The 24,289-nt window shown below is 38.6% G+C and overlaps 1 protein-coding gene across 1 annotated transcript; it reads left to right on the forward strand.

Annotated features, from left to right (window-relative positions):
- The first annotated feature begins 7,836 nt into the window (after nucleotides 1–7,836).
- LOC124110290 (monocarboxylate transporter 9-like) lies at nucleotides 7,837–24,028 on the forward strand. Its single transcript, XM_048384289.1, has 6 exons — nucleotides 7,837–8,116; nucleotides 9,125–9,394; nucleotides 11,157–11,282; nucleotides 23,207–23,350; nucleotides 23,487–23,756; nucleotides 24,006–24,028. The coding sequence occupies exons 1-6, from the start codon at nucleotides 7,837–7,839 to the stop codon at nucleotides 24,026–24,028; spliced, it is 1,113 nt and encodes a 370-aa protein (XP_048240246.1).
- The last annotated feature ends 261 nt before the right edge of the window (nucleotides 24,029–24,289 follow it).

Genomic DNA, 24,289 nt, shown 5'->3' on the forward strand with positions numbered 1-24,289 from the left:
TAAGAGTTATATACAGGCGACCCAAAGTCATGCATGCGCTTCACCAATTACTTCCTACTCCACGATGTTCAAGAAAGTCAACACAATCGTTTTCTTCCCCAACAAAATGCCAACCGAAAATACTGCAGTCAGTCTTGGATTGTTTTGTGTTGATGACTTAACATGTTGAATTGTCCACATTTTTTAATACCTAAGACGACTAACGCATATTGTGATCAAAGGCTTACACATTAATTACCTATGTGGGCGGGGGTGTCTGTGCCAAGCTTTAGAAAACGTCCGCCCATAACCCCTGCATCCTAATTTTAAAAGAGTAGTAACCTCTGGCTAGAGGTCTTAAAACATCATTAATGTATGGTTAGGTTGCCCTCACCAAGGCAATATGTGAAGCAGGGGTTACGGGCGACAATCCTTATCGAGTTTTAATACGGCAAAGAACAAGGTTCGGATTCGGAATTTGTACCCTTATTCTGTGTCTTTGGCCTGATGTAAGAATGTGATCCCCCAACATTTTGATATGACATTGAAAGTCTCATAGTAATAAGTTCAGACACTAACTACATGTAAGTTTTATATTCCCGTTTGTATAACTAGTACCGACCAGGGTTACGAATGATTCCCTGAAGCGTTGAATCTCTGTCCATGCTGTCAACCACTGGTCTGCCGGAACCAGATTCGATACATTGTAGCTGAAATATTAATAGCATAACAACGGCGTAGCCGCGACTTTATAATCGTCATTGTTTATGGATTACTTTGCCAAAACATTGAGACTCTCACAATTCGGGAAGGTCTTAAGACGGTTCTGCCAGGTCGAGGTTGACATCAGAGCACGAAGTTGGTCAACTGACCAGTCGATCTTAACGTTCACCTTGTTCTTGAATTACAGTATTCAAGCAGGCCCATGCCCACCTTTTTCCTGAATACCAGGTGACAACCATAACCATTATCCTGAACCATCTGCGCATTACTAAATCGGGAGGAGACCTTATCAATATCTATATACACATCATACAAACATAAAACACCAAACCATTGAATTTCTCTTCCTTATGTTGGAATATAAACTGTATCAGAAACAAAGTATCTGATTTTTCAATTTTTACTCTGGTTTTGATCATGACATTTTTGGACTTCTCGAAATCTGGGGCTGAGGCTGCTTCCTTGGATTTCTTCATACATACGAATCAGCGATAATTCAACTACTGGGTTCGTTAAAAAAGGTTTGGACTTGTTGTTACCCTGGCGCTCGGTATAAAGGGGATAAAAGAAGGACTGGTCGACTCTGAGTCAGTACACTGTGTCTCAGTGGGGTATTCATGTTTAACTGCGGCTTGGTATCTCAATGTGCTAGTACTATAAAATAAAAAGGAGACAACTGACTACGAGGAAATATCAATAAATGAACTCTACTTAGCTGTGATGGTAATAACAGTAAAGCGTACTCGGAGAAATTGGTTAAGTCACTAATTCTGGTACGTCTGCTGCAAACATCATGGGTGGTGAGTGTACTGACTACTTTAGGAATGTGTTAAACCTCAGTCAACCCATAGACGTGGACAACCACGATGAACAGTTGTGTGACGATGTTGACATGATGTTGATCAGTGACATGAGATTGAAGCTGTCGTAAAAGACAAGGTAAAGCAGCTGGTCCAGATAACATTAAAGGTGAAATGATTATTTGTTGTGAACATTTGTTTCTGTCATATTTACTACTTACATTTAACATTATTATGCAAATGAGGGTATTTTCAACGGAATGGGAGAAGGGAATCATTATTCCTCTTCCTAAACAGAGTAACAGAAATTGTGTAAATCATTATAGATATATTGTTTTGATGGATATTTTAGAGTTCATATTTTGTATAAATTGGGATAATCGTTTAATTACGACGGTAGGCAGATTACTTTGAGAAGAGCTTAGAAGCACAGGCGAGATTCCGAAAAGGATAACAAATGTGGTTTACCATGTCTGCTGCAGAGATTTTATTGTTAATTTGTAGAATTTAAAACGGTTGTCTTATGATATAAATTTACTTGGTATTCACTGATGAATAATGCCGCATATAGAAAAAAAGTCCAGATGTCAAGGGATATGCATTTAAAAATGTAACGATGTAATAACTAAATGAAAAGATTTTGTACGATTAAGTGGTCGATGTAAACTGTGGGACAGCAGATACATCGAGGAGGAACTCCATTTCATGTTTTAAATGTAAAACATAAAATTCATTACGTGTTATGTATTTGCCTACCTTTGTTAAATACTCAAAGCTATTAAACTACAATTGCAATTTAAGATGAGAAAACTGTTCACGATGAGTGAAGGAAGCCTAAAAGATATAGGGAATTTGTCATCACCTTAATCTGATGCCTTAATAAAAACGTTAAATATCCTCCGTTTAATGTTGAAATATCAATTCCGGTTTAGGAAAACACATTCTAACATTTGCTTAATGTTGTACTGAGTTTGAAACAGATAGACTAAATCATCTAGCTTTAATCTTGAACAGGAAGGAATCTGCAAAGTATGCGTTCTATTCTATGACACATTTCGTATGACGAATAAATAAGAATAATGGAGCAAATTACTATTTTATTGTTCACTAGTTATGTTGTTATGTTGCCATATTGTGGCCTCGGGATAGAGAGATCTTATGAGGCGTATGTCCAAATGCATAAAGCTTTGTTAATAGTACTACTAGTACCATCAGTATGCTTCGATTTCGATTTGATTTGTTGTTTATTCTGCAAGGTTACGTAGGCTATCGGCCCATGTCACAGCAGTTGTACAGCGACCATTATTATGATTGTAATTTACATCAGCAGTAGCGGTGGTAGGGATGATAGTGGTAGTGATAGAAGTAGTTGTAGTACATGCGGTAGCAGTAGTGATAGAATAGACGTGATGATGTAGTAAAAGTAGTAGTAGTAAAAGTAGTAGTAGTAGTAGTAGTAGTAGTAGTAGTAGTAGTAGTAGTAAAATCATAGTAGTTTAAGTCGTAGTAGAAGCTGTGGTGGTAGTGGTGGTGGTGGTCGTGGCATAAGTAGTGGTTGGTTGTATCCGAAGTAATCGTAGATCTAGTAGTACTGCATGGATGTTATCCTGTAGGCTCTGCCTTCACATTAGTTAACATAATTAATATTAGAATACTGACAGAAGCACAAATGGTTAGACTAGCCCTCAACACCTGTGAAATGACATTGTCGATGTATAATTGAATGTTTTTGCACCATGTGACAAGGATGCATGCCAGTCTTGCTGATATATACATTCTGATAAAAATGATTCAGTCCTACCAATGCATTGATTATCCCAAACATAGCCAAATCCCATTTTAAATGATACATTTCTTAACGTTGAAGCCATATTGCTTTTACCGTGACTCACATCTAACAATATCATATTATAGCATTTCTTCGGTAGTCGTAAGTCTGGCATGGATATTAATTTATAACAATATGATGAACATCGCTTGTAGGCATAGATTTATACAGGCTATTTCTCACATTCACTACGTACAACATGATTTGGAGTTGACGACTTCACACCAAGAAAATATTTGCATGCCAGGACATAAACGCCTTCAATAACTTTGCCAAGCTTACAATCTAAGTCAATTTCTAGTGCCCATATTTCGACACCATACAATAAAATTGACATCACTTTACTATCTAAAACTTTGAAGAAAACATCATGTGGCAAGGGTCAGTATGCTTGTATAGGTGGCTTGTGTGTACTTAAACGCCGCACTTAGACACAATGTACTGACTCCGAGCCTATCGGTCCTTCTTTCAGCCCCTCAATGCCGAACGCCAGATCAGGTAACAGCAAGTACCATCTTTTAATGTATCTTTGTATGACGCGACCGGGGATCGAACCGCCGACCGTCCGCTCTCCGGGATCAGAAGTAGTAGTAGCAGCAAAAGCAGTGGTAGTAGAAGTGATGCTGTTAATTGTAGTAGTAGTATCAGTAGTGATGATTGTAGTAGTAACAGTAGTAGTAGTAGTAGCAGCAGCAGCAGTAGCAGTAGCAGTAGTAAGGATGATAGTGGTAGTGATAGAAATAGTTGTAGTATATGCGGTAGCAGTAGTGATAGAATAAGAGTGATGAAGTAGTACTAGTGGCAGTAGTAAAATCATAGTAGTTTTAGTCGTAGTAGTAATTGTGGTGGTAGTGGTGGTGGTCCTGGCATAAGTAGTGGTTGGTTGTATCCGCAGTAATCGTAGATCTAGTGGTATTGCGTGGATGTTATCCTGCTGGCTCTGCCTCCACATAAGTTAACATAAATAATATTAAAATGCTGACAGAAGCACAAATGGTTAGACTAGCCCTCAACACCTGTGAAATGGCATTGTCCATGTATACTTACAACAAGTACAAAAGATGTATGCTGTAAGTTTTGTGACGCAATTCCATTAACATACTATCTGAAATGAACATAATACCTGCTGATTATAACATTAAACTCTCAATAATACTCATATAAGTGTTTGATAAAAAGTATTTCTTAACGTTAAACATTAGGCCCTGGTGTTGAATAAATGCACAGGGTGACTAAATAAAAATATACAGTCATCGGGGATCAGTTCGTGAACTATTAACCTCCTTTACTCCATAGCATTAGGAGAGGTCACCATTGTGAAGCGGTAGGATATCTTTGTGACATTAGATGCGTCAACACTTCAAAGGGACAGCTTTACCGATAGACACACTTATATAGGTATGTTACAAACATTTACACTTTTCAAACGTCGTTGTTTATGTATATATACTCAAATTAAGATCGCTAAAAAGGTCCTGTAGGGTTATATAAAGTTAAACATTTAGATAAGACATAGACATTTTCATAAGTTGACATGGTCGCCCAAGCCATACATTGAACTACGATCTGACAGAGTGTCTACCACTGCTAATGTATAAGAGACTTTTGTCACAGAATCCAATTGAACATGTTTTGCTATATCCTGGGTGTTTTGTCATCTTGGACATCGACTGGTGACCGGACGTTTCTCATAGAGGGATAAGATTGGTACACCATTCACGCTATATTTTATTTTTCATGATACTGACGACATTTGTCTGATGATTCAAAACTAAGATCAGATATCATTTTATGTTTCTCCTACAACATCCTTAAAATGAAAATGAAAATACATTTGATCAGCAGTCATAATTTGAACACAATCAATTCTGCACGTAAAGAGGTTGGTCCAAAGCCCATTGCCATATCACAGAATGACGTTGTACATCGCCGATAAAGAAAATGTATGTATTCTTCGTTGTTCTTGGATTAAAAGTAGCATTTCGGCGACACTAATGAAATAAATTGACACAAACAGTGACATTGCTAAAAGAGGCGTAACACCATACGCATTTAGAAATTGTCATACGAAAGGTTACTCAAAAATGTCCCAACATCACTGAAGTCACAGCACAGCCGAGAACTTGGTTACAAAAGCTGATCAAACTTGATGAAATTCATTTCAGAACACACACACTTAAGCAACAATACACGCATGTGATAGCGTCCTTTGTACCCTGTGTCGTCATGCGTTGCAAATGCTGTTGCCGCCATGGTAAAATGGACATACTGTGTTTTGAAATTTGATGTAAAAAAAAACTTTGATTCTATAGCTCTCCTTTAAGGCGGTACACTACTGACAATGTGAAATAAAGTTTGCATTGTTAATAAAAAGTTAAAGTCTGCTTAGTTCACTGTCATAAGTAAACAAAGGTTTAATAAACAGGGGTAACTCAAGGTGTGGCTCTATTTCCATCTGAGTATACCTTTTCTAGATTGATGTGATGGAAGACAGTTATGATTAAAACAATATTATGTTACATGAAATACATTTAGAGAATGGTCAACATGTCGTGGCTTCTATGATCAACAACAATATGAAGTTTTTGAGTACCTATTGCTTATGTTGAGAAATACTGAAAATATGTAGTTAAAACGTTGTGGTACACATGTTGCATTGAATACTTGATCATCTTGTAGAATGGACAATGCGGGACATGGCTTTTAATTACAGACTAAACCTTTTGTCCACCTCGCAATTAGATGATCCTGGAATCTTCTATGCTTTTGGGGTGATTGCCAGCACACTGTCATTGTCGTTCCAGCTTTTGTCTTTTAAGTATGTTTGGCCATTAAAGTCATTCCTTACTTTCTTCCCAACCCAATGCATTCATTCGACACAAATTTGAGATTCATCTGCATCTTAAAACAAACCAACAGAGTTACGATATTCAATCGTAATTAATAATGACATGTTTGGCTAAACATCCACTTTGGTCAGGGACGGCTGCAAAGCTAGTATTGAGATTGATCCGAATCTCCAACTTTCTCTCCACCATTTACGCTACATCCTTCTCAACATCACGACCCTCCTAATCTTCAGCCTTCACCGTCTCTCCTTCACTAGCCCCCTCATGTTCTGGTATTATCTCTCCATCACTAGCCCCCTCATCTTCAGGCTTCAACGTCTCTCCTTCACTAGCCGCCTCATGTTCTGCCATTATCTCTCCATGATTACCCCCTTAGCGCCAGCCTACATCTTCTCTCCATCACTAGCCACCTCATCTTCAGCGTTTATCATTCATCACCAGCCTCCTCATCTACAGCCTTCACATCTCACCACCATTAGCCTCATCTTATCTTTCACCTTTGCTCCATCACTAGCGCCTCATTGCCAGCCTTTATCTATCCATCACTAGCCCCTCATTATCAGCCTAATCTTCTCTCCATCAGTAGCCACCTCATCTTCAGCGTTTATCATTCATCACCAGCCTCCTCTTTTACAGCCTTCACATCTCACCACCATTAGCCTCATCTTATCCTTCACCTTTGCTCCATCACTAGCGCCTCATTGCCAGCCTTTATCTCTCCATCACTAGCCCCTCATCACCAGTCCGTACATCTCCATCACTAGCCTACTCATATTCACCTTCCACTTTCGCTGTCCATTTTTATGAACATTTCCGACACTTTCTATACATACATGTTGGAGATGATGAATCACAAAACATGTCATGGATACAAGTTTGCAGTGTGTCCGCTTTGATTACAGTAGTAGAAACAATATATTTAGAGTTTTCACATTACTTTATGTGAGCAGGAACTGCGATCACTTGGGTTTGGAATAACTGCCAAACAGGACGTAACCTGGTGAAGGTGGTGAATCTTTTTCCTTAAACTGCCCCTATTCGTGTATGTTTTAGTAGATCTCCTTTCCCAGTTTCCTTTAGGGCATGTTCTCTCCTCACCACCCAGGTAAAGTTATCTACGTTCGGGATCTTTGTCGCGATTCTGTCGAAACTTTCTCTGCGTTTGTCATTGCCATAGTTACCTGCAAATGTAGTTTGCATTGTTTGGAAAAGAACAGTTTGCATTGTACAGTAGATAATTGATTATTCCAAAGTTGTAGTTAGTGTTACAGGTAAGTCACCAACATTAAGGACATGGTCATATAATATTTCTATTCAGGAATCATATAAATTTGATTCAAGTTACACACTGAAACTTCTAAATGAATTTCATTTATAAGTTAACAACAAAAATATCCCATAAATGAAAATACTTACAAAAATGCCTTCTTTACCCATTTAAATCGCACCGAGAGCACATATATCATGACACAATCATTAAAATGACCTTTTCATTATATGAAGTGTTTGGAGGTGACATGTAAATATATACATGTATATTGTAAATTTTTCAAAGATCTTTAACAAAAATAGTTAAAAATGATCCATTTACAGTTTTATCTAAATGATAGTCATGTACGTGTTATTTGCAAGTGGTTGTTTAATTTTGTTTTCAGTCATGTCAGAAGAAAACTTTAAAAAGCCGCAAGACACGAAAGAGGATGACACAGAACTTCATGCACAACATTTGCTGTCAAAGAACGGACAAACTTCTGAAGAGTCCGATTCGGGACTGGGATGGGTTATTGTTTTCGCGTCCTTCTTTAGCCACGCCATGTTCTTTGGGATAAATCTATCATTTGGTGTGATATACGTATTTCTTTTGGAATACTTCGACATGAATCGCGGAGACACAGCTTGGATTGGCTCAATTCCAACGGGTCTCCTCAGTATGGTAGGTAAGTGTTATGACATGTGACTGAACACCTGGACTTTTCTCTACGTAGGACTTCTTGTTTTGATACGTAGCTATTAAACAACGTATAGGATACGGTATATGGTAGGACACTGGTCTTAAATTTGGTATAACGAAAAAAAAATATTCAAACTAACTGAAATATGGGACCCCAAAATAAACTAATGGTATCCTTGAAAGGTTTAATTTTACACAGCATGTCACTGTCAAGACGTCACTTCGCTCATTGTGACGCAAATTATATGATATCACAGTCGGATATGAAAAAATAAAAATTTCAAGCTCACCATTATCCCGGAAACTTCAAATACACACTCCGAATTCTTATGTGTTACTTTCCCCTTAATGGGTCCGTGAAAATCCGGAGTAGAATAGGTCTTCAACAACCCATGCTTGCCGTAAAAGGCGACTGTGCTTGTCGTAAGAGGCGACTAACGGGATTGTTGGGTCAGGCTCGTTGACTTGGTTGATGCAACAACAAACAACAAACAACAAATAAACAAACAAACAAACTTACCCTAAAAATTATTGGGATATTTGTTCCGGAAATGAGATGCCTTGTCATAGCAACAGGTTGTTACTGTTGTGACATCTGTAAACACGAATGTTTCAAGTTATTTGGTCAGCATTTCCCCTATTATTGGACGCTAAGTTCATGACTAACATGTACATGTATCGGTAACATATTTTACAATACTTGCTCTCTTTTCTCAGCCCCAGTGGCAGGGATCCTCACGGACAAATATGACTGTCGTGCTGTTACGATAAGTGGAGCTGTCATTGCTTCTTCAGGATTTGTGATCAGCTCGTTTGCACTACCTCTATATCAGTTATGGAGTTTTAGTAGGTGAGCGTCAAAGAATAAGATTCAATGAGGGTCAAGTTGTAATAAAACATGTCAAATAATAATAATAATAATGTCAAAATGAGTTTCGTAGAGCCTATTTTGATGGTTCTTTTAAATGGTTACATGAATTTACATCTCGTTTAGGAATTGGTCTGGGTCTGATGCTCTTACCATCCAAGGTGGTAGTAAACCAGTACATGAAGAAACGTCGAGCTCTGGCTAATGGTATATGTGCCTCGGGATCTGGCGCTGGAACGATTGCCTTCTCAGCAATGTTCCGAGCTCTCAGAACTGCCTACGGCTTAAGCGGCATGTTTCTCATCTCTGGAGCGGTTGTATTAAATGCAGCAGTTTGTGGATATTTGTATCGTCCCAAGAAACAAAGAAAGAGAGCCTTATCACCTGCACCTGGAGGTAGGGATGGGTTACATGTAACGGGAGTTTTATGTAAATAATACTTGCATATGTAATTTCTAGTCTATCTTTCCACATGACAAACGGGCATATTAAGCTGTCCATTTGCATCTTAAAGCACTGACGATCGTATAGACAGTACGAGGGGATATCATAAAGTTTTGAGGCTGGCATATCTGGATTTGTTTTTGCTAACGTGTGACATTTGTAAGTATTTGCCTGTGTTTGTTGAGACGGATTTCACATTTAGGCGTGATTCAGTTCAGTGATTTGCTGATTATTGACCTCGACTCTAAGGTACCCTAAGCTACCTTAGAGGTATCTCTTTAACATTGAAATGGACAAAACTGAGTATCACTCTTCAAATATACTTAGCGTATCTATCATGGCTAAAGCGTTAGCTCGCCAAGCCGAAGACCCGGGTTCGATTCCCGACGTGGGTACAATGTGTGAAGCCAATTTCTGGTGTCTCCTGGCGTGATATTGCTGTAATATTGCTAAAAACTGCGCAAAACCATACTCACTCACTATCACCAAACTTCTGTTGATGGACGATGCCATTTATGGGGGGGCAGGTCCATCAAGTGCAGACCAAACAAAGACGTTCAATGCAGCAGTTCAAAGACGTTCAATGAAAGAATTTCAGCATGGGCGACATACCACCTGGAGCATAAAAGAAAACGTTGATCTACACAAGCTGGCACTGAAATGTCACATTAAGAGAAAATATAGGGCTGAAGTCACCGTTGTTATTGTTGTTATTATTAATACAACAACATGAAACATAGGTTGATGGCATTATGAAACAACAGAGGAAGACAGCAACAGTTACCTAACCACCAACTCAGTTTGTATCATTTTAACAATACTTATTTTAAAAAATATCCGTGTCTTTCAGGTGCTTCTGAACTACAAAGTAAAGACAAAGAAGATTCGTCCAATCCAGGGATACACACACCTGCTCCACAATATCCAGTACTGTCTGTTCATATTATGCAATGCCCTATCTACAATTGGCATTTTCGTTCCTTTCGCACATCTTCCAAGGCGAGCACGTGACCTACAAGTTCCCGAACACAAGGTGGCGTGGTTGTTGCCAATGATTGGTTTTGCCAGTGTCCCAGGACGACTGTTCTTCGGTTGGATTGGGGATTTCAGTTGTGTCAATATCAGGGTTTTATGGGCGTGGTCTAATATACTGTGCGGTCTGTGTGTGATTGTGTGTCCTTTCTTGAGATCATTTCCATTGCTAATGGGATTCGCCGCGATATTTGGTCCTTTATCAGGTAAGTTGTTAAAACGTCACGAAATATCATTTTCCTTAACTCACATTCCGTTTTATCGGTATGTATCAATATCTTGCAATATAAACTTTTTTGGCTTTATCAAGTACCAATGTAATTTATATACACGCACATTCGGATGGAACGAATCCAGAATGTATTCAGACGGATAACAGTAAGGATCAGTATAATGAATGCAGTATTATTGCAACTCACTGCAGCCAGTTCATGTATGTTTTTGTATATTAAAAGCATACGTGTGTGTATTCTGGGCTAGATTCAGGGTAGAATTGGTCCTTGGGGACATACACATGTCATTAGAGGCGACCATGACCCCATGACTTGACGTGTCATCGTGTGCTAATGGCATGGAACGTGCTTTCAGGCATGTTTTTGCTTGTTTGTTTTTTTAACTTGTTCGACGTTGTTCTCTTTCCATGAAATAGTAATATAGCATTCAACACATTGTTCTATTACAGGCATTTGGACGGGGTTGAAGACAGTTGCTCTGGTAGGTGTGGTGGGTCTTGAAAACCTAAGCAAAGCCCTGGGTCTGATGATGTTTCTACAAGGATTGTCTGGCTTCATAAGTTCCCCGCTAGCAGGTAGGTGTGCTTGTTCATTTTAGGCCTACAAATACAAATTGGTCCACAACCAACTCTTCAACTGGTGAAACACTTTTGAAGTACAGTGACAATTATAAATATTGGTTGGTGGCAACACATGGACTTTAAGTATACAATTAATGAACTGGCTAAATCGGCAAATCGAGCTTTTGGTGTTTTATGTACAACAATATTTTGATGCTGGTGGTTTTACTTATGCAATTTATACTAAATTGAATGAATCCTTGGTTCAGCCTCTTATGCAATATGGTGCTTCCATCTGGGGGTTGTATGAACATAAAAAGTTAAACACTCTACAAAACAAAGCATGTAATTTTTTCCTCGGCCTTAGACGTAATGCGTCAAATGTTGCCGCCAGGTGAGACATGGGTTGGAAATCATGTGTCACCAAGCAACGCATAGAAGTATTTCGTTTAATCTTCCGCCTCAACAGTATGGAAATAACAAGATTGCCCCGTGTCATTCATGCTTGGTCAAAGGAGGTTTATAAGCTAGCTAGAAACTTAAACGTCGTCGACTTGATCGATGTCCATTCGATGACACGTGGTCAGTTCACTCTCATTATGCAAAAATTATTTCAAGTGGATGAAACTGCGTGGTTTTCAGAGCTGTGGAATGATGCTAATAACACTAATGGTAATAAGCTGAGGACCTATACATTGCTTAAGAAGGATCTAGCGCCTGAGCCCTATGTCTTATCAAATTATATCCATAGAAACACCAGAAAATATTTGGCACTTTTATGCAGTGGCACCCTCCCCATTAACATTGAAAAAATGAGGTACAGTCGTCCCCCTGTCCCCCTTTAGGATAGAACTTGTCTTTTTTATTTTAACTCAGTATTGTAACATGTATGATGATTTACGTTATAATGTAACGGACGCTATATGTGAAAATATGCCGAATTTCTTAAACTTATCTTCAACCTTGAAATTTATTCCATTACTCAGATGGGTGTTAAACTCTTTGTAAGTTAATAGATCAAATGTTCCAAAGACGCTTGACACTCATTTAATTCTGTGTGCGCTTTTCTACATGTATGTTTTTTTGCTCTCTCTCTCTCTCTCTCTCTCTCTCTCTCTCTCTCTCTCTCTCTCTCTCTCGCTAAATGTATCGTGAGTATGTTTTTTTCAATAAACAGAACCTTGAGCACAACAAATATAGATGCATTCAAGATATTTATGCTGAGAGGAATTTGCAATTGTGTTGACTCTAACTATTCTAGGAGTTGAAACGAGAAACGCTGATTATATTAGTTAACTATATAGTTTCCTTTCAGACTGTTGAAATATTTATACATGTAGTTTGCTATTCGAGTGGAAAGTGTATTGGAATGATTTCATGGATGAACTTTAACTGGTGTGTGTGTGTTTTCTCCAGGCTGGTTGTACGACGTCACGGGGACATACGCAGCGTCCTTCTACACACCGGTGTATATGCGGTGGTATTATGGTTTTGTCGCAAATGAAACTTCGAAATGTATGTAAACAGAGAGGACCAGATGGAGTTGATGTCAAGTTTACAGTAGTCAGTGTTGTGGACCCTGTGAAGTGTGATGACTAAGAACCCTTATGTGTAAAATATATGTCATGTCCTAAATGTACGAGTAGGATTTATGCTAGTGTGGTGTTTGTTATATTTCCCAGGCGGAAAATGTTGAATATCAGGTTTAATCCTGTAAGGAGGAAGGAAACTGGATTAACCTTTAATAGATGTGTTACACATGGGCGAAGGAAGGCTATTCATATTATGTAAACTGGGTGTGGTCCCTGAACTGATGTGTTACACACCAGATGGAAGTACCTTGGAGTGATCCCTAAACTGATGTGTTACTCACCAGATGGAAGAAGCTTTGAGTGATCCCTAGACTGATGTGTTACACACCAGATAGAAGAAGCTTGGAGTGATCCCTAAACTGATGTGTTACACACCAGATGAAAAAAGCTTGGTGTGATCCCTGAACTGATGTGTCACACAACAGATGAAAGAAGCTTGGAGTGATCCCTGAACTGATGTGTTGCACACCAGATAGAAGAAGCTTGGAGTGATCCCTGAAATGATGTGTTACATTCCAGATGGAAGGAGCTTGGAGTGATCCCTGAACTGATGTGTTACATACCAGATGGAAGTACCTTGGAGTGATCCCTGAACTGATGTGTTATACACCAGATGGAAGAAGCTTGGAGTGATCCCTTAACTGACGTGTAACACATCAGGAAGAGTACACTGGGGGTGATACCTGAACTGATGTGTTAAACACCAGATGGAGGAGGATAGATGTGGTGTGTAATCCCATAACTTATGCGTTACACATCAATTAATGATGGATGCCTAGGAAAATTCACCTGTCTTCCCGCTTGAAACAATCAGTGTGTAACTATATGTGATGTGTCATCTTTTGCACAATGTGAATTCATTAATTCCACGTGTTTCGCATCAAGGTTGTTCATGTAGCTTTTTAAAATACGACGTTGGTCGAGTTAACTTTGAATGAAGTTGTAACTTCAGAATATAGTTGGTATGCTTGAGTGACTAACATCAATTTAGCTTGGAAGCGATTTGTATGTAATGAATGAACATACAGAGATACGACATACAAGGACGTGTGTCATGCATACAAAAGTTACCAATCGCTCCACTGTGTATTATTACACAATAGATGCTTCACTGCTTTCGGATGGCAGAAAATAATTTATGATATATACACGTTGCTGGAACAATGAAACTGCTGTAGTTAGTACTTTGTGGTCAGGTTGTTATTTCAAGACAAACATTGATCAGTTGTCTGTGGTCGGTCTCTGTCTTGACAGACTGTATCGATCATTGACATATGGTTTTTCGTCTATCTAACAGCAATATACCAACTCTAATTCGATGTGATTCGCTTTGCAGTCGCATCCTATAGTCGTATTTGGATTCGATGATCGTGGGTTTGTCAGCACCAGCCCTGTGTTCTTGGGTTTCACCAAAGAGGTAAACTTCTTCGACCTGCAACACTTTAAGCATTCCTCCCAAATATATCTGACGGGCTTCGAATTAAAATAGCTCAGTTCAAAGCATTGTTCTGGTTTGTTTACAGACCGCCATCGCATGGCTGTGCCATGTCAGGCAATAAATACTTACTTTTTCATCTAAATTGTGTTAATGGTGGCTGCTTCCGGTAGGGCAGGACATGCTTACACTTTCGCGAAAACCTGGTGTCATCACTGATTTTCAGTGGTCTTCACAGGTTTTTGCCCTTCACACCAAATGGAATCTGTTTCGCCAGGTAATCTAGACTGGTTATTCTCACGCATTGACAATTCATATTATCTATTACACTCATTCACCCATCTACCCATCCACTTATTCACTTATTATTCTAAATCACCTGTTACTGAGTAACCAATGTGTTTGTTTCTGGGCAAATTTCTCACAAATGTCAGTGTATATAACACGTTATTTTTCCTTTGCTCTTTTGGAATCTCATCTTTCATAAGAAGACATGCGACATGACAAATAATGTCCAAACACATCTGCATCAATATATCTAAATAAATACATAGTGTTCGGATAAGAGTTATATACAGGCGACCCAAAGTCATGCATGTGCTTCACCAATTACTTCCTACTCCACGATGTTTATCCCGTTGTCTTCAAGAAAGTCAACACAATCGTTTTTTCTCCCCAACAAAATGCCAACCGAAAATACTGCAGTCAGTCTTGGATTGTTTTATGTTGATGAGTCAACATGTTGAATTGTCCACATTTTTTAATACCTAAGACGACTAACGCATATTGTGATCAAAGGCTTACACATTAATTACCTATGTGGGTGGGGGTGTCTGTGCCAAGCTTTAGAAAACGTCCGCCCATAACCCCTACATCCTAATTTTAAAAGAGTAGTAACCTCTGGCTAGAGGTCTTAAAACATCATTAATGTATGGCTAGGTTGCCCTCACCAAGGCAATATGTGAAGCAGGGGTTACGGGCGACAATCCTTATCGAGTTTTAATACGGCAAAGAACAAGGTTCGGATTTAGAAGTTGTACCCTTATTCTGTGTCTTTGGCCTGTTGTAAGAATGTGATCCCCAACAAAGTAGACAGAGACCACAGGTAATTATACCGTACATTTGTAGCTAGATACTAAATTCGATGAAGGAACATTCATTTTGATATGACATTGAAAGTCTCATAGTAATAAGTTCAGACACTAACTACATGTAAGTTTTATATTCCCGTTTGTATAACTAGTACCGACCAGGGTTACGAATGATTCCCTGAAGCGTTGAATCTCTGTCCATGCTGTCAACCACTGGTCTGCCGGAACCAGATTCGATACATTGTAGCTGAAATATCAATAGCATAACAACGGCGTAGCCGCGACTTTATAATCGTCATTTTTGATGGATTACTTTGTCGCTAAAACATTGAGACTCTAACAATTATGCCAGGTCGAGGTTGACATCAGAGCACGAAGTTGGTCAACTGACCAGTCGATCTTAACGTCCACCTTGTTCTTGAATTACAGTATTCAAGCAGGCCCATGCCCACCTTTTTCCTGAATACCAGGTTTCAACCATAACCATTATCCTGAACCATCTGCACTTTACTAAATCGGGAGGAGACCTTATCAATATCTTTATTCACATCATACAAACATAAAACACCAAACCATTGAATTTCCCCTGCTTATGTTGGAATATAAACTGTCTCAGAGACAAACTATCTGATTTTTCAATTTTTAACCTGGTTTTGATCATGACATTTTTGGACTTCTCGAAATCTGGGGCTGAGGCTGCTTTCTTGGATTTCTTCATACATACGAATCAGCGAGAATTCAACTACTGGGTTCGTTAAAAAAGATGGGACTTGTTGTTACCCTGCCTGGCGCTAGGTATTAAGGGGATAAAAGAGGACTGGTCTGCTATGATTCAGTACACTGTGTCTCATAGGGGTATTCATGTTAAACTGGGGTTTGGTATCTCAGTGGGCTGGTACTATAAAATAAAAGGAGACAACTGATTAAGAGGAAATAACTATAAATGAACTCTACATGGCTGTGATGGTAATAACAGTAAAGCGTACTCGGAGAAATTGGTTTAGTCACTAATTCTGGTACGTCTGCTGCAAACATCATGGGTGGTGAGTGTACTGACTACTTTAGGAATGTGTTAAAACTCAGACAACCCATAGACGTGGACAACCACGATGAACAGTTGTGTGACGATGTTGACATGATGTTGATCAGTGACATGAGATTGGAGCTGTCGTAAAAGACAAGGTAAAGCAGCTGGTCCAGATGACATTAAAGGTGAAATGATTATTTAATGTGAACATTTGTTTCTGCAAAAGGGGGTATTTGCAACGGAATGTGTGAAGGGAATCATTATTACTCTTCCTAAACAGAGTAACAGAAATTGTGTAATTCATTATAGATATATTGTTCTGATGGATATTTTATAGTACATATTTTGTATAAATTGGCATAATAGATTAATTACGACGGTAGGCAGATTACTTTGAGAAGAGCATAGAAGCACAGGCGAGATTCCGAAAAGGATAACATATGTGCTTTTCCATGTCTGGTGCAGAAATATTTTTCGAAATATGGTTGGAGAATTATTGTTAATTTGTAGAATTTAAAACGGTTGTCTTATGATATAAATTTACTTGGTATTCAGTGATTAAGAATGCCGCATATAGTAAAATAGTCCAGATGTCAAGGAATATGCATTTAAAAATATAACGATGAAATAACGAAATGAAAAGATTTTGTACGATTAAGTGGTAGACGTAAACTGTGGGACAGCAGATACATCGAGGAGGAACTCCATTTCATGTTTAAATGTAAAACAATAAAATCCATCAGGTGTTATGTATTTGCCTATCTTTGTTAAATACTCAAAGCTATTAAACTACAATTGCAATTTAAGATGAGAAAATTGTTCACGATGAGTGAAGGAAGCCTAAAAGATATAGGCAATTTGTCATCACGTTAAAACCGAAAGAAATATGACTTTTTCTGTTGCCTTAATAAAAACGTTAAATATCCTCCGTTTAATGTTGAAATATCAATTCCGGTTTACGAAAACACATTCTAACATTTGATTAATGTTGTACAGAGTTTGAAACAGAAGGAAGGAAGGAATATACAAAGTAAGCGCTGTATTCTATGACACATTTAGTATGAATAAGAATAATGGAGCAAATTGCTATGTTCTTGTTCACTAGTTAAGTGGTTCATGAGAAAAATCTCATCATCGTGATATACCAAAGTACATACTTATCAAGTTATGTGTGTTTGGTTGTTGTTCAAAACTGCACTCATCAATATTCCACCTACACGCAAAATGTATGTAAAGTATTTTTGCGGTCAAATTCGAGCAATGTACGACAAGAGTATCAAACAATTATTGAGGGCAACACTTAATGTTACTTGTGATGTGTTGATGGCATAGATCCAGACATATCTAGATCTTGCTTTGAAAACGTATGAGGTCACGGTTCAGGTGAAGCCATATTGTGGCCTCGGGATAGAGAGATCTCATGAGGCGTATGTCAAAATGCATAAAGTTTTGTTTATAGTACTACTAGTACCATCGGTATGCATCGATTTCGATTTGATTTGTTGTTTATTATACTCAAGAAAATATTTGCATGCCTGTACATGAACGCCTTCAATAACTCTGCTAAGCTTACAATCTGAGTCAATTTCTAGTGCCCATATTTCGGCACCATTCAATAAAATTGACATCACTTTACTATCTAAAACTTTGAAGAAAACATCATATGGCAAGGGTCAGTATGCTTGTATAGGTAGCTTGTGTGTACATAAATGCCGAACTCAGACACAATGTACTGACTCTGAGCCTATCGGTCCTTCTTTCAGCCCCTCAATGCCGAACGCCAGATCAGGTTACAGCAAGTATCATCTTTAAATGTATCTTGGTATGACGCGACCGGGGTTCGAACCGCCAACCGGCCGCTCTCCGGGATCAGAAATAGTGGTAGCAGTAGTAGAAGAATCAGTTCTTAGAGTACTAGCAGCAGAAGCAGTGGTCGTAGAAGTGATGATGTTTGTTGTAGTAGTAGTATTAGTAGGGAGAATGGTAGTAGTAACAGTAGTAGTAGTAGTAGCAGCAGCAGTAGCAGAAGCAGTAGCAGTAGTAAGGATGATAGTAGTGGTAGTGACAGAAGTAGTTGTAGTACATGCGGTAGCAGTAGTGATAGAATAGAAGTGATGAAGTTGTAGTAGTAGTAGTAGTAGTAGTAGGTGAAGTAGTAGTAGTGGTAGTAGTAGTAGTAGTAGTAGTAGTAGTAGTAGTAGTAGAAGTAGTAGTAACATCATAGTAGTTTAAGTCGTGGTAGTAGCTGTGGTGGAAGTGGTGGTGGTCGTCGTGGCTTGTAGTGGTTGGTTGTATCCGTATTAGTTGTATCTGGTTGTAATCGTAGATCTAATAGTACTGCGTGGTTGTTATCCTGCAGGCTCTGCCTCCACATTAGTTAACATAATTAATATTAAAATACTGACAGAAACACAAATGGTTAGACTAGCCCTCAACACCAGTGAAATGGTATGGTCCATGTATACTTGCAGCAAGTACAAAAGATGTATGCTGTAAGTTTTGTGACGCAATTCCATTAACATACTACAATGTACCTGAAATGAACATAACACCTGCTGATTATAACATTAAACTCTCAATAATACTAATACAAGTGTTTGATAAAAGTATTTCTTATCGTTAAACATTATATATTAGCCCCTGGTGTTGAATAAATGCACAGGGTGACTAAATGAAAATATACAGTCATCGGGGATCAGTTCGTGAACCGCCTTAACTCCTTAGCATCAGGTCAGGTCACCATTGTGAAGCAGTGGGATATCTTTGTGACATTAGATGCGTCAACACTTCAGAGGGGCAGATACTGATAGACACATTTATATAGGTATGTTACAAACATTTACATTTTTCGAACGTCGTTGTATGTGTATGTATACTCAAATTAAGATCGCTTAAAAGGTCCTGTAGGGTTATATAAAGTTAAACATTTAGATAAAGACATAGATATTTGCATAAGTTGACATGGTCGCCCGAGCCATACATTGAACTACGATCTGACAGAGCGTCTATCACTACCAATGTATGAGAGACTATTGTCACAGAAACCAACTGAACATGTTTTGCTATATCATGGGTGTTTTCTCATCTTGGACATCGACTGGTGACCGGACGTTTCTCCTTGAGGGATACGATTGATAAACTATTAACGTTATATTTTATTTTCTATAATACTGACAACATTTGTCTGATGATTCAAAACTAAGATCAGATATCATTTTATATGTTTCTCCTACAACATCCTTAAAATGAAAATGAAAATACTTTTGATCAGCAGTCATAATTTGAACACATGCAATCAATTCTGTACGTAAAGAGGTTGGTTCCAAGCCCATTCTTTCATTGCCATATCACATAATGACGTTGTACCTCGACGATAAAGCAAATGTATGTATTCTTCGTTGTTCTTGGATTTAAAGTAGTATTTCGGCGACACCAATGAAATAAATTGTTACACACAGTGATATTGCTAAAAGCGGCGTAACACCATTTAGAAATTGTCATACGAAAGGCTACTCAAAAATGCCCCAACATCACTGATGTCACAGCACAGCCGAGAACTTGGTTACAAAAGCTGATCAAACTTGATGAAATTCATTTCAGAACACACATTTCTGTCACATTTCTTTGATGTGATAGCGCCCTTTGTACCCTGTATCGTCATGCGTTGCAAATGCTGTTGCCGTCATGGTAAAATGGAGATAAACCTACTGTGTTTTGAAATTTGATGTAGAAAAACTTTGATTCAATAGCTCTCCTTTAAGACGGTACAGTACTGACAATGTGAAATAAAGTTTGCATTGTTTTTTAAGAAGTAAAAGTCTGCTTAGTTCACTGTCATAAGTAAACAAAGGTTTGATAAACAGGGGTACCTCAAGGTGTGGCTGCTCTATTTCCATCTGATTGCACATTCTACAGATTGATGTGATGGAAGACAGTTATGATTAAAACAATATTATGTTACATGAAAGACATTAAGAGAATGGTCAACATGTCGTTGCTTCTATGATCAAGAACAATATAAAGTTTTTGAGTACTAATTGCTTATGTTGAGAAATTCTGAAAATGTGGAGTTAAAACGTTGTGGTACACTTGTTGCATTGAATACTTGATCATCTTGTAGAATGGACAATGCGGAACATGGCTTTTAATTACAGAAAAACCTTTTGTCGACCTCGCAATGAGATGATTCTAGAATCTTTTATGCTTTTGGGGTGATTGCCAGCACACTGTCATTGTCGTTCCAGCTTTTGTCTTTTAAGTATGTTTGGCCATTAAAGTCATTCCTTACTTTCTTCCCAACCCAATGCATTCATTCGACATAAGTTACAGATTCATCTTTAAAAAAACAAACAACAGAGTTACGATATTCAATAGAAATTAACGATGACATATTTGGCTAAACATCAATTTGGTTCAGGGACGGCTGCAAAGCTAGTATTGAGATTGATCCGAATCTCCAACTTTCTCTCCACCATTTACGCTACATCCTACTCAATATCACGACCCTCCTAATCTTCAGCTTTCACCATCTCTACATCACTAGACTCATCTTCAGCCTTCACCGTCTCTCCTTCACTAGCCCCCTCATGTTCAACCTTCACCATCACTCCTTCACTGGCCCCTTCGTGTTCTGCCATTATCTCTCCATGCTTACCCCCTTAGCGACAGCCTACATCTTCTCTCCATCACTAGCCACCTCAACTTCAGCGTTTATCATTCATCACCAGCCTCCTCATCTTCAGCCTTTATCACTCCATCACAAGCTCCCTCATTATCAGCCTTCATCTTCTCTCCTTCACTAGCCCCTCATCACCAGGCCTTATTTCTCCATCACTAGCCTACTCATAGTCACCTTCCATTTTCGCTCTCCGTTTTTATGAACATTTCTGACACTTTCTATACATACATGTTGGAGATGATGAATCACAAACTTTGTCATGGATACAAGTTTGCAGTGAGTCCGTTTTGATTATAGTAGCAGAAACAACAAATTTAGAGTTTTCACATTACTTTATGTGAGCAGGAACTGCGATCACTTGGGTTTAGAATAACTGCCCAACAGGACGTAACCTGGAGAAGGTGGCGAATATTTTTTCTTAAACTGCCCCTATCCGTGTATGTTTAAGTAGATCTCTTTTCCCAGTTTCCGTTAGGACATGTTCTCTCCTCACCACCCAGGTTAAGTTATCTACGTTCGGGATCTTTGTCGCGATTCTGTCGAAACTTTCTCTGCATTTGTCATTGCCATAGTTACCTTTCGAAGGTTGTTATTTGTGTCAGGTAAGTCACAAACATCAAGGACATGGTTATATATTATTTCTATTCAGGAATCATATAAATTTGATTCAAGTTACACTCTGAAACTCCTAAATGAATCTCTTTTATAAGTTTACAACAAAAATATCCGATGAATGAAAGTACTTACAAAAATGCTTTCTTTACCCATTTAAAACACACCAAGAGCACATATCATGACACAATAATTAAAAATGGCCATTTCATTATATGTGTTTGGAGGATACATGTAAATATATACATGTATATTGTAAATTCTTGAAAGATTTTTGACAAAAAAAGTGACATCTTTTGATCGAGAAAATGACCCATTTACAGTTTTATCTAAATGATAGTCATGTTCGTTTTATTTGCAATTGGTTGTTTAATTTTGTTTTCAGTCATGTCAGAAGAAAACTTTAAAAAGCCACACGACACGCCAGAGGATGACAGCGAACTTCATGCACAACATTTGCTGTCAAGGAACGGACAAACTTCGGAAGAGTCCGATTCGGGACTGGGATGGGTTATTGTTTTCGCGTCCTTCTTTAGCCACGCGATGTTCTTAGGTATAAATCTATCATTTGGTGTGATATACGTATTTCTTTTGGAATACTTCGACATGAATCGCGGAGACACAGCTTGGATTGGCTCAATTCCAACGGGTCTCCTCAGTTTAGTAGGTAAGTGTTATGATAAGTGATTGAACACCTGGACTTTACTCTACGTAGGACTTCTTGTTTTGATACGTAGCTATTAAAAACGTATAGGATGCGGTATATGGTAAGACATTGGTCTTAAATTTGGTATAACGAAAATAAAAATATTCAAACTAACTGAAATGGACCCTAAAATAAACTAATGGTATCCTTGAAAGGTTTAATTTTACACAGCATGTCACTATCAAGACGTCACTTCTCTCATTGTGACGCAAATTATATGATATCACAGTCGGATATGAAAAAATAAAAATTTCAAGCTCACCATTATCCCGGAAACTTCAAATACACACTCTGAAGTCTGATATGTTACTTTCCCCTTAATGGGTCCGTGAAAATCCGGGGTAGAGTAGGTCTTCAACAACCCATGCTTGCCGCAAGAGGCGACTGTGCTTGTCGTAAGAGGCGACTAACGGGATCGGGTGGTCAGGCTCGCTGACTTGGTTGATGCATGTCATCGTATCCCAATAGCGTGGATCGATGCTCACGTTGTCAATCACTGGATTGTCTGATCCAGACTCTATTTCTTACATACTGCCGTCATATAGATGGAATATTTTTGCGTGCGGCGTTAAACAACAAATAAACAAACAAACAAACTTACCCTAAAAATTATTGGGATATTTGTTCCGAAAATGAGATGCCTTGTCATGGCAACAGGTTGTTACTGTTGTGACATCTGTAAACACGAATGTTTCAAGTTATTTGGTCAGCATTTCCCCTATCATTGGACGCTAAGTTCATGACTAACGTGTACATGTATCGGTAACATATTTTACAATAATTGCTCTCTTTTCTCAGCCCCAGTGGCAGGGATCCTCACGGACAAATATGACTGTCGTGCTGTTACGATAAGTGGAGCTGTCATTGCTTCTTCAGGATTTGTGATCAGCTCGTTTGCAACAAGTATTGACTACCTCTATATCAGTTATGGAGTTTTAGTAGGTGAGCGTCAAAGAATAAGATTCAATGAGGGTCAAGTTGTATTAAAACACGTCACAATAATGTCAAGATGAGGAGTTTCGTAGAGCCTATTTTGATGGTTCTTTTAAATGGTTACATGAATTTACATCTCGTTTAGGAATTGGTCTGGGTCTGATGTTCTTACCATCCAAGGTGATAGTAAACCAGTACATGAAGAAACGTCGAGCTCTGGCTAATGGTATATGTTCCTCGGGATCTGGCGCTGGAACGATGGCCTTCTCAGCAATGTTCCAAGCACTCAGAACCGCCTACGGCTTAAGCGGCATGTTTCTCATCTCTGGAGCGATTGTGTTAAATGCAGCAGTTTGTGGATATTTGTATCGTCCCAAGAAACAAAGACAGAAAGCCTTATCTCCTGCACCAGAAGGTAGGGATGGGATACATGTAACGGGAGTTTTATGTCAATAATACGTGTATATGTAATTTCTAGCCTATCTTTTCACATGACAAACGGGCATATTAAGCTGTCCATTTGCATCTTAAAGCACTGACGATCGTATACATAGTACGAGGGGATATCATAACGTTTCGAGGCTGGCATATCTGGATTTCTTTTTGCTTAGTGTGACATTTGTAAGTATTTGCCTGTGTTTGTTGAGACGTCTTTCACATTTAGGCGTGATTCAGTTCAGTGATTAGCTGATAATTGACCTCGACTCTAAGGTACCCTAACCTACCTTAGAGGTACCTCTTTAACATTGAAATGGACAAAACTGAGTATTGATCAGACTTCAAATATACCTAGAAGATCTATCATCAAACTAGTCGGGTAGCTTAGTGGTTAAAGCGTTCACTCGTCACCCCGAAGACCCGGGTTCGATTCCCGACGTGGGTACAATGATAGAATTTCAGCATGAGGGACATACCACCTGGAGCATAAAAGAAAACGTTGATCTACAC

Source organism: Haliotis rufescens, unplaced genomic scaffold (assembly GCF_023055435.1).
Source record: "Haliotis rufescens isolate VD_foot unplaced genomic scaffold, xgHalRufe1.0.p SCAF_5, whole genome shotgun sequence".
Lineage (NCBI taxonomy): Eukaryota > Metazoa > Mollusca > Gastropoda > Lepetellida > Haliotidae > Haliotis > Haliotis rufescens.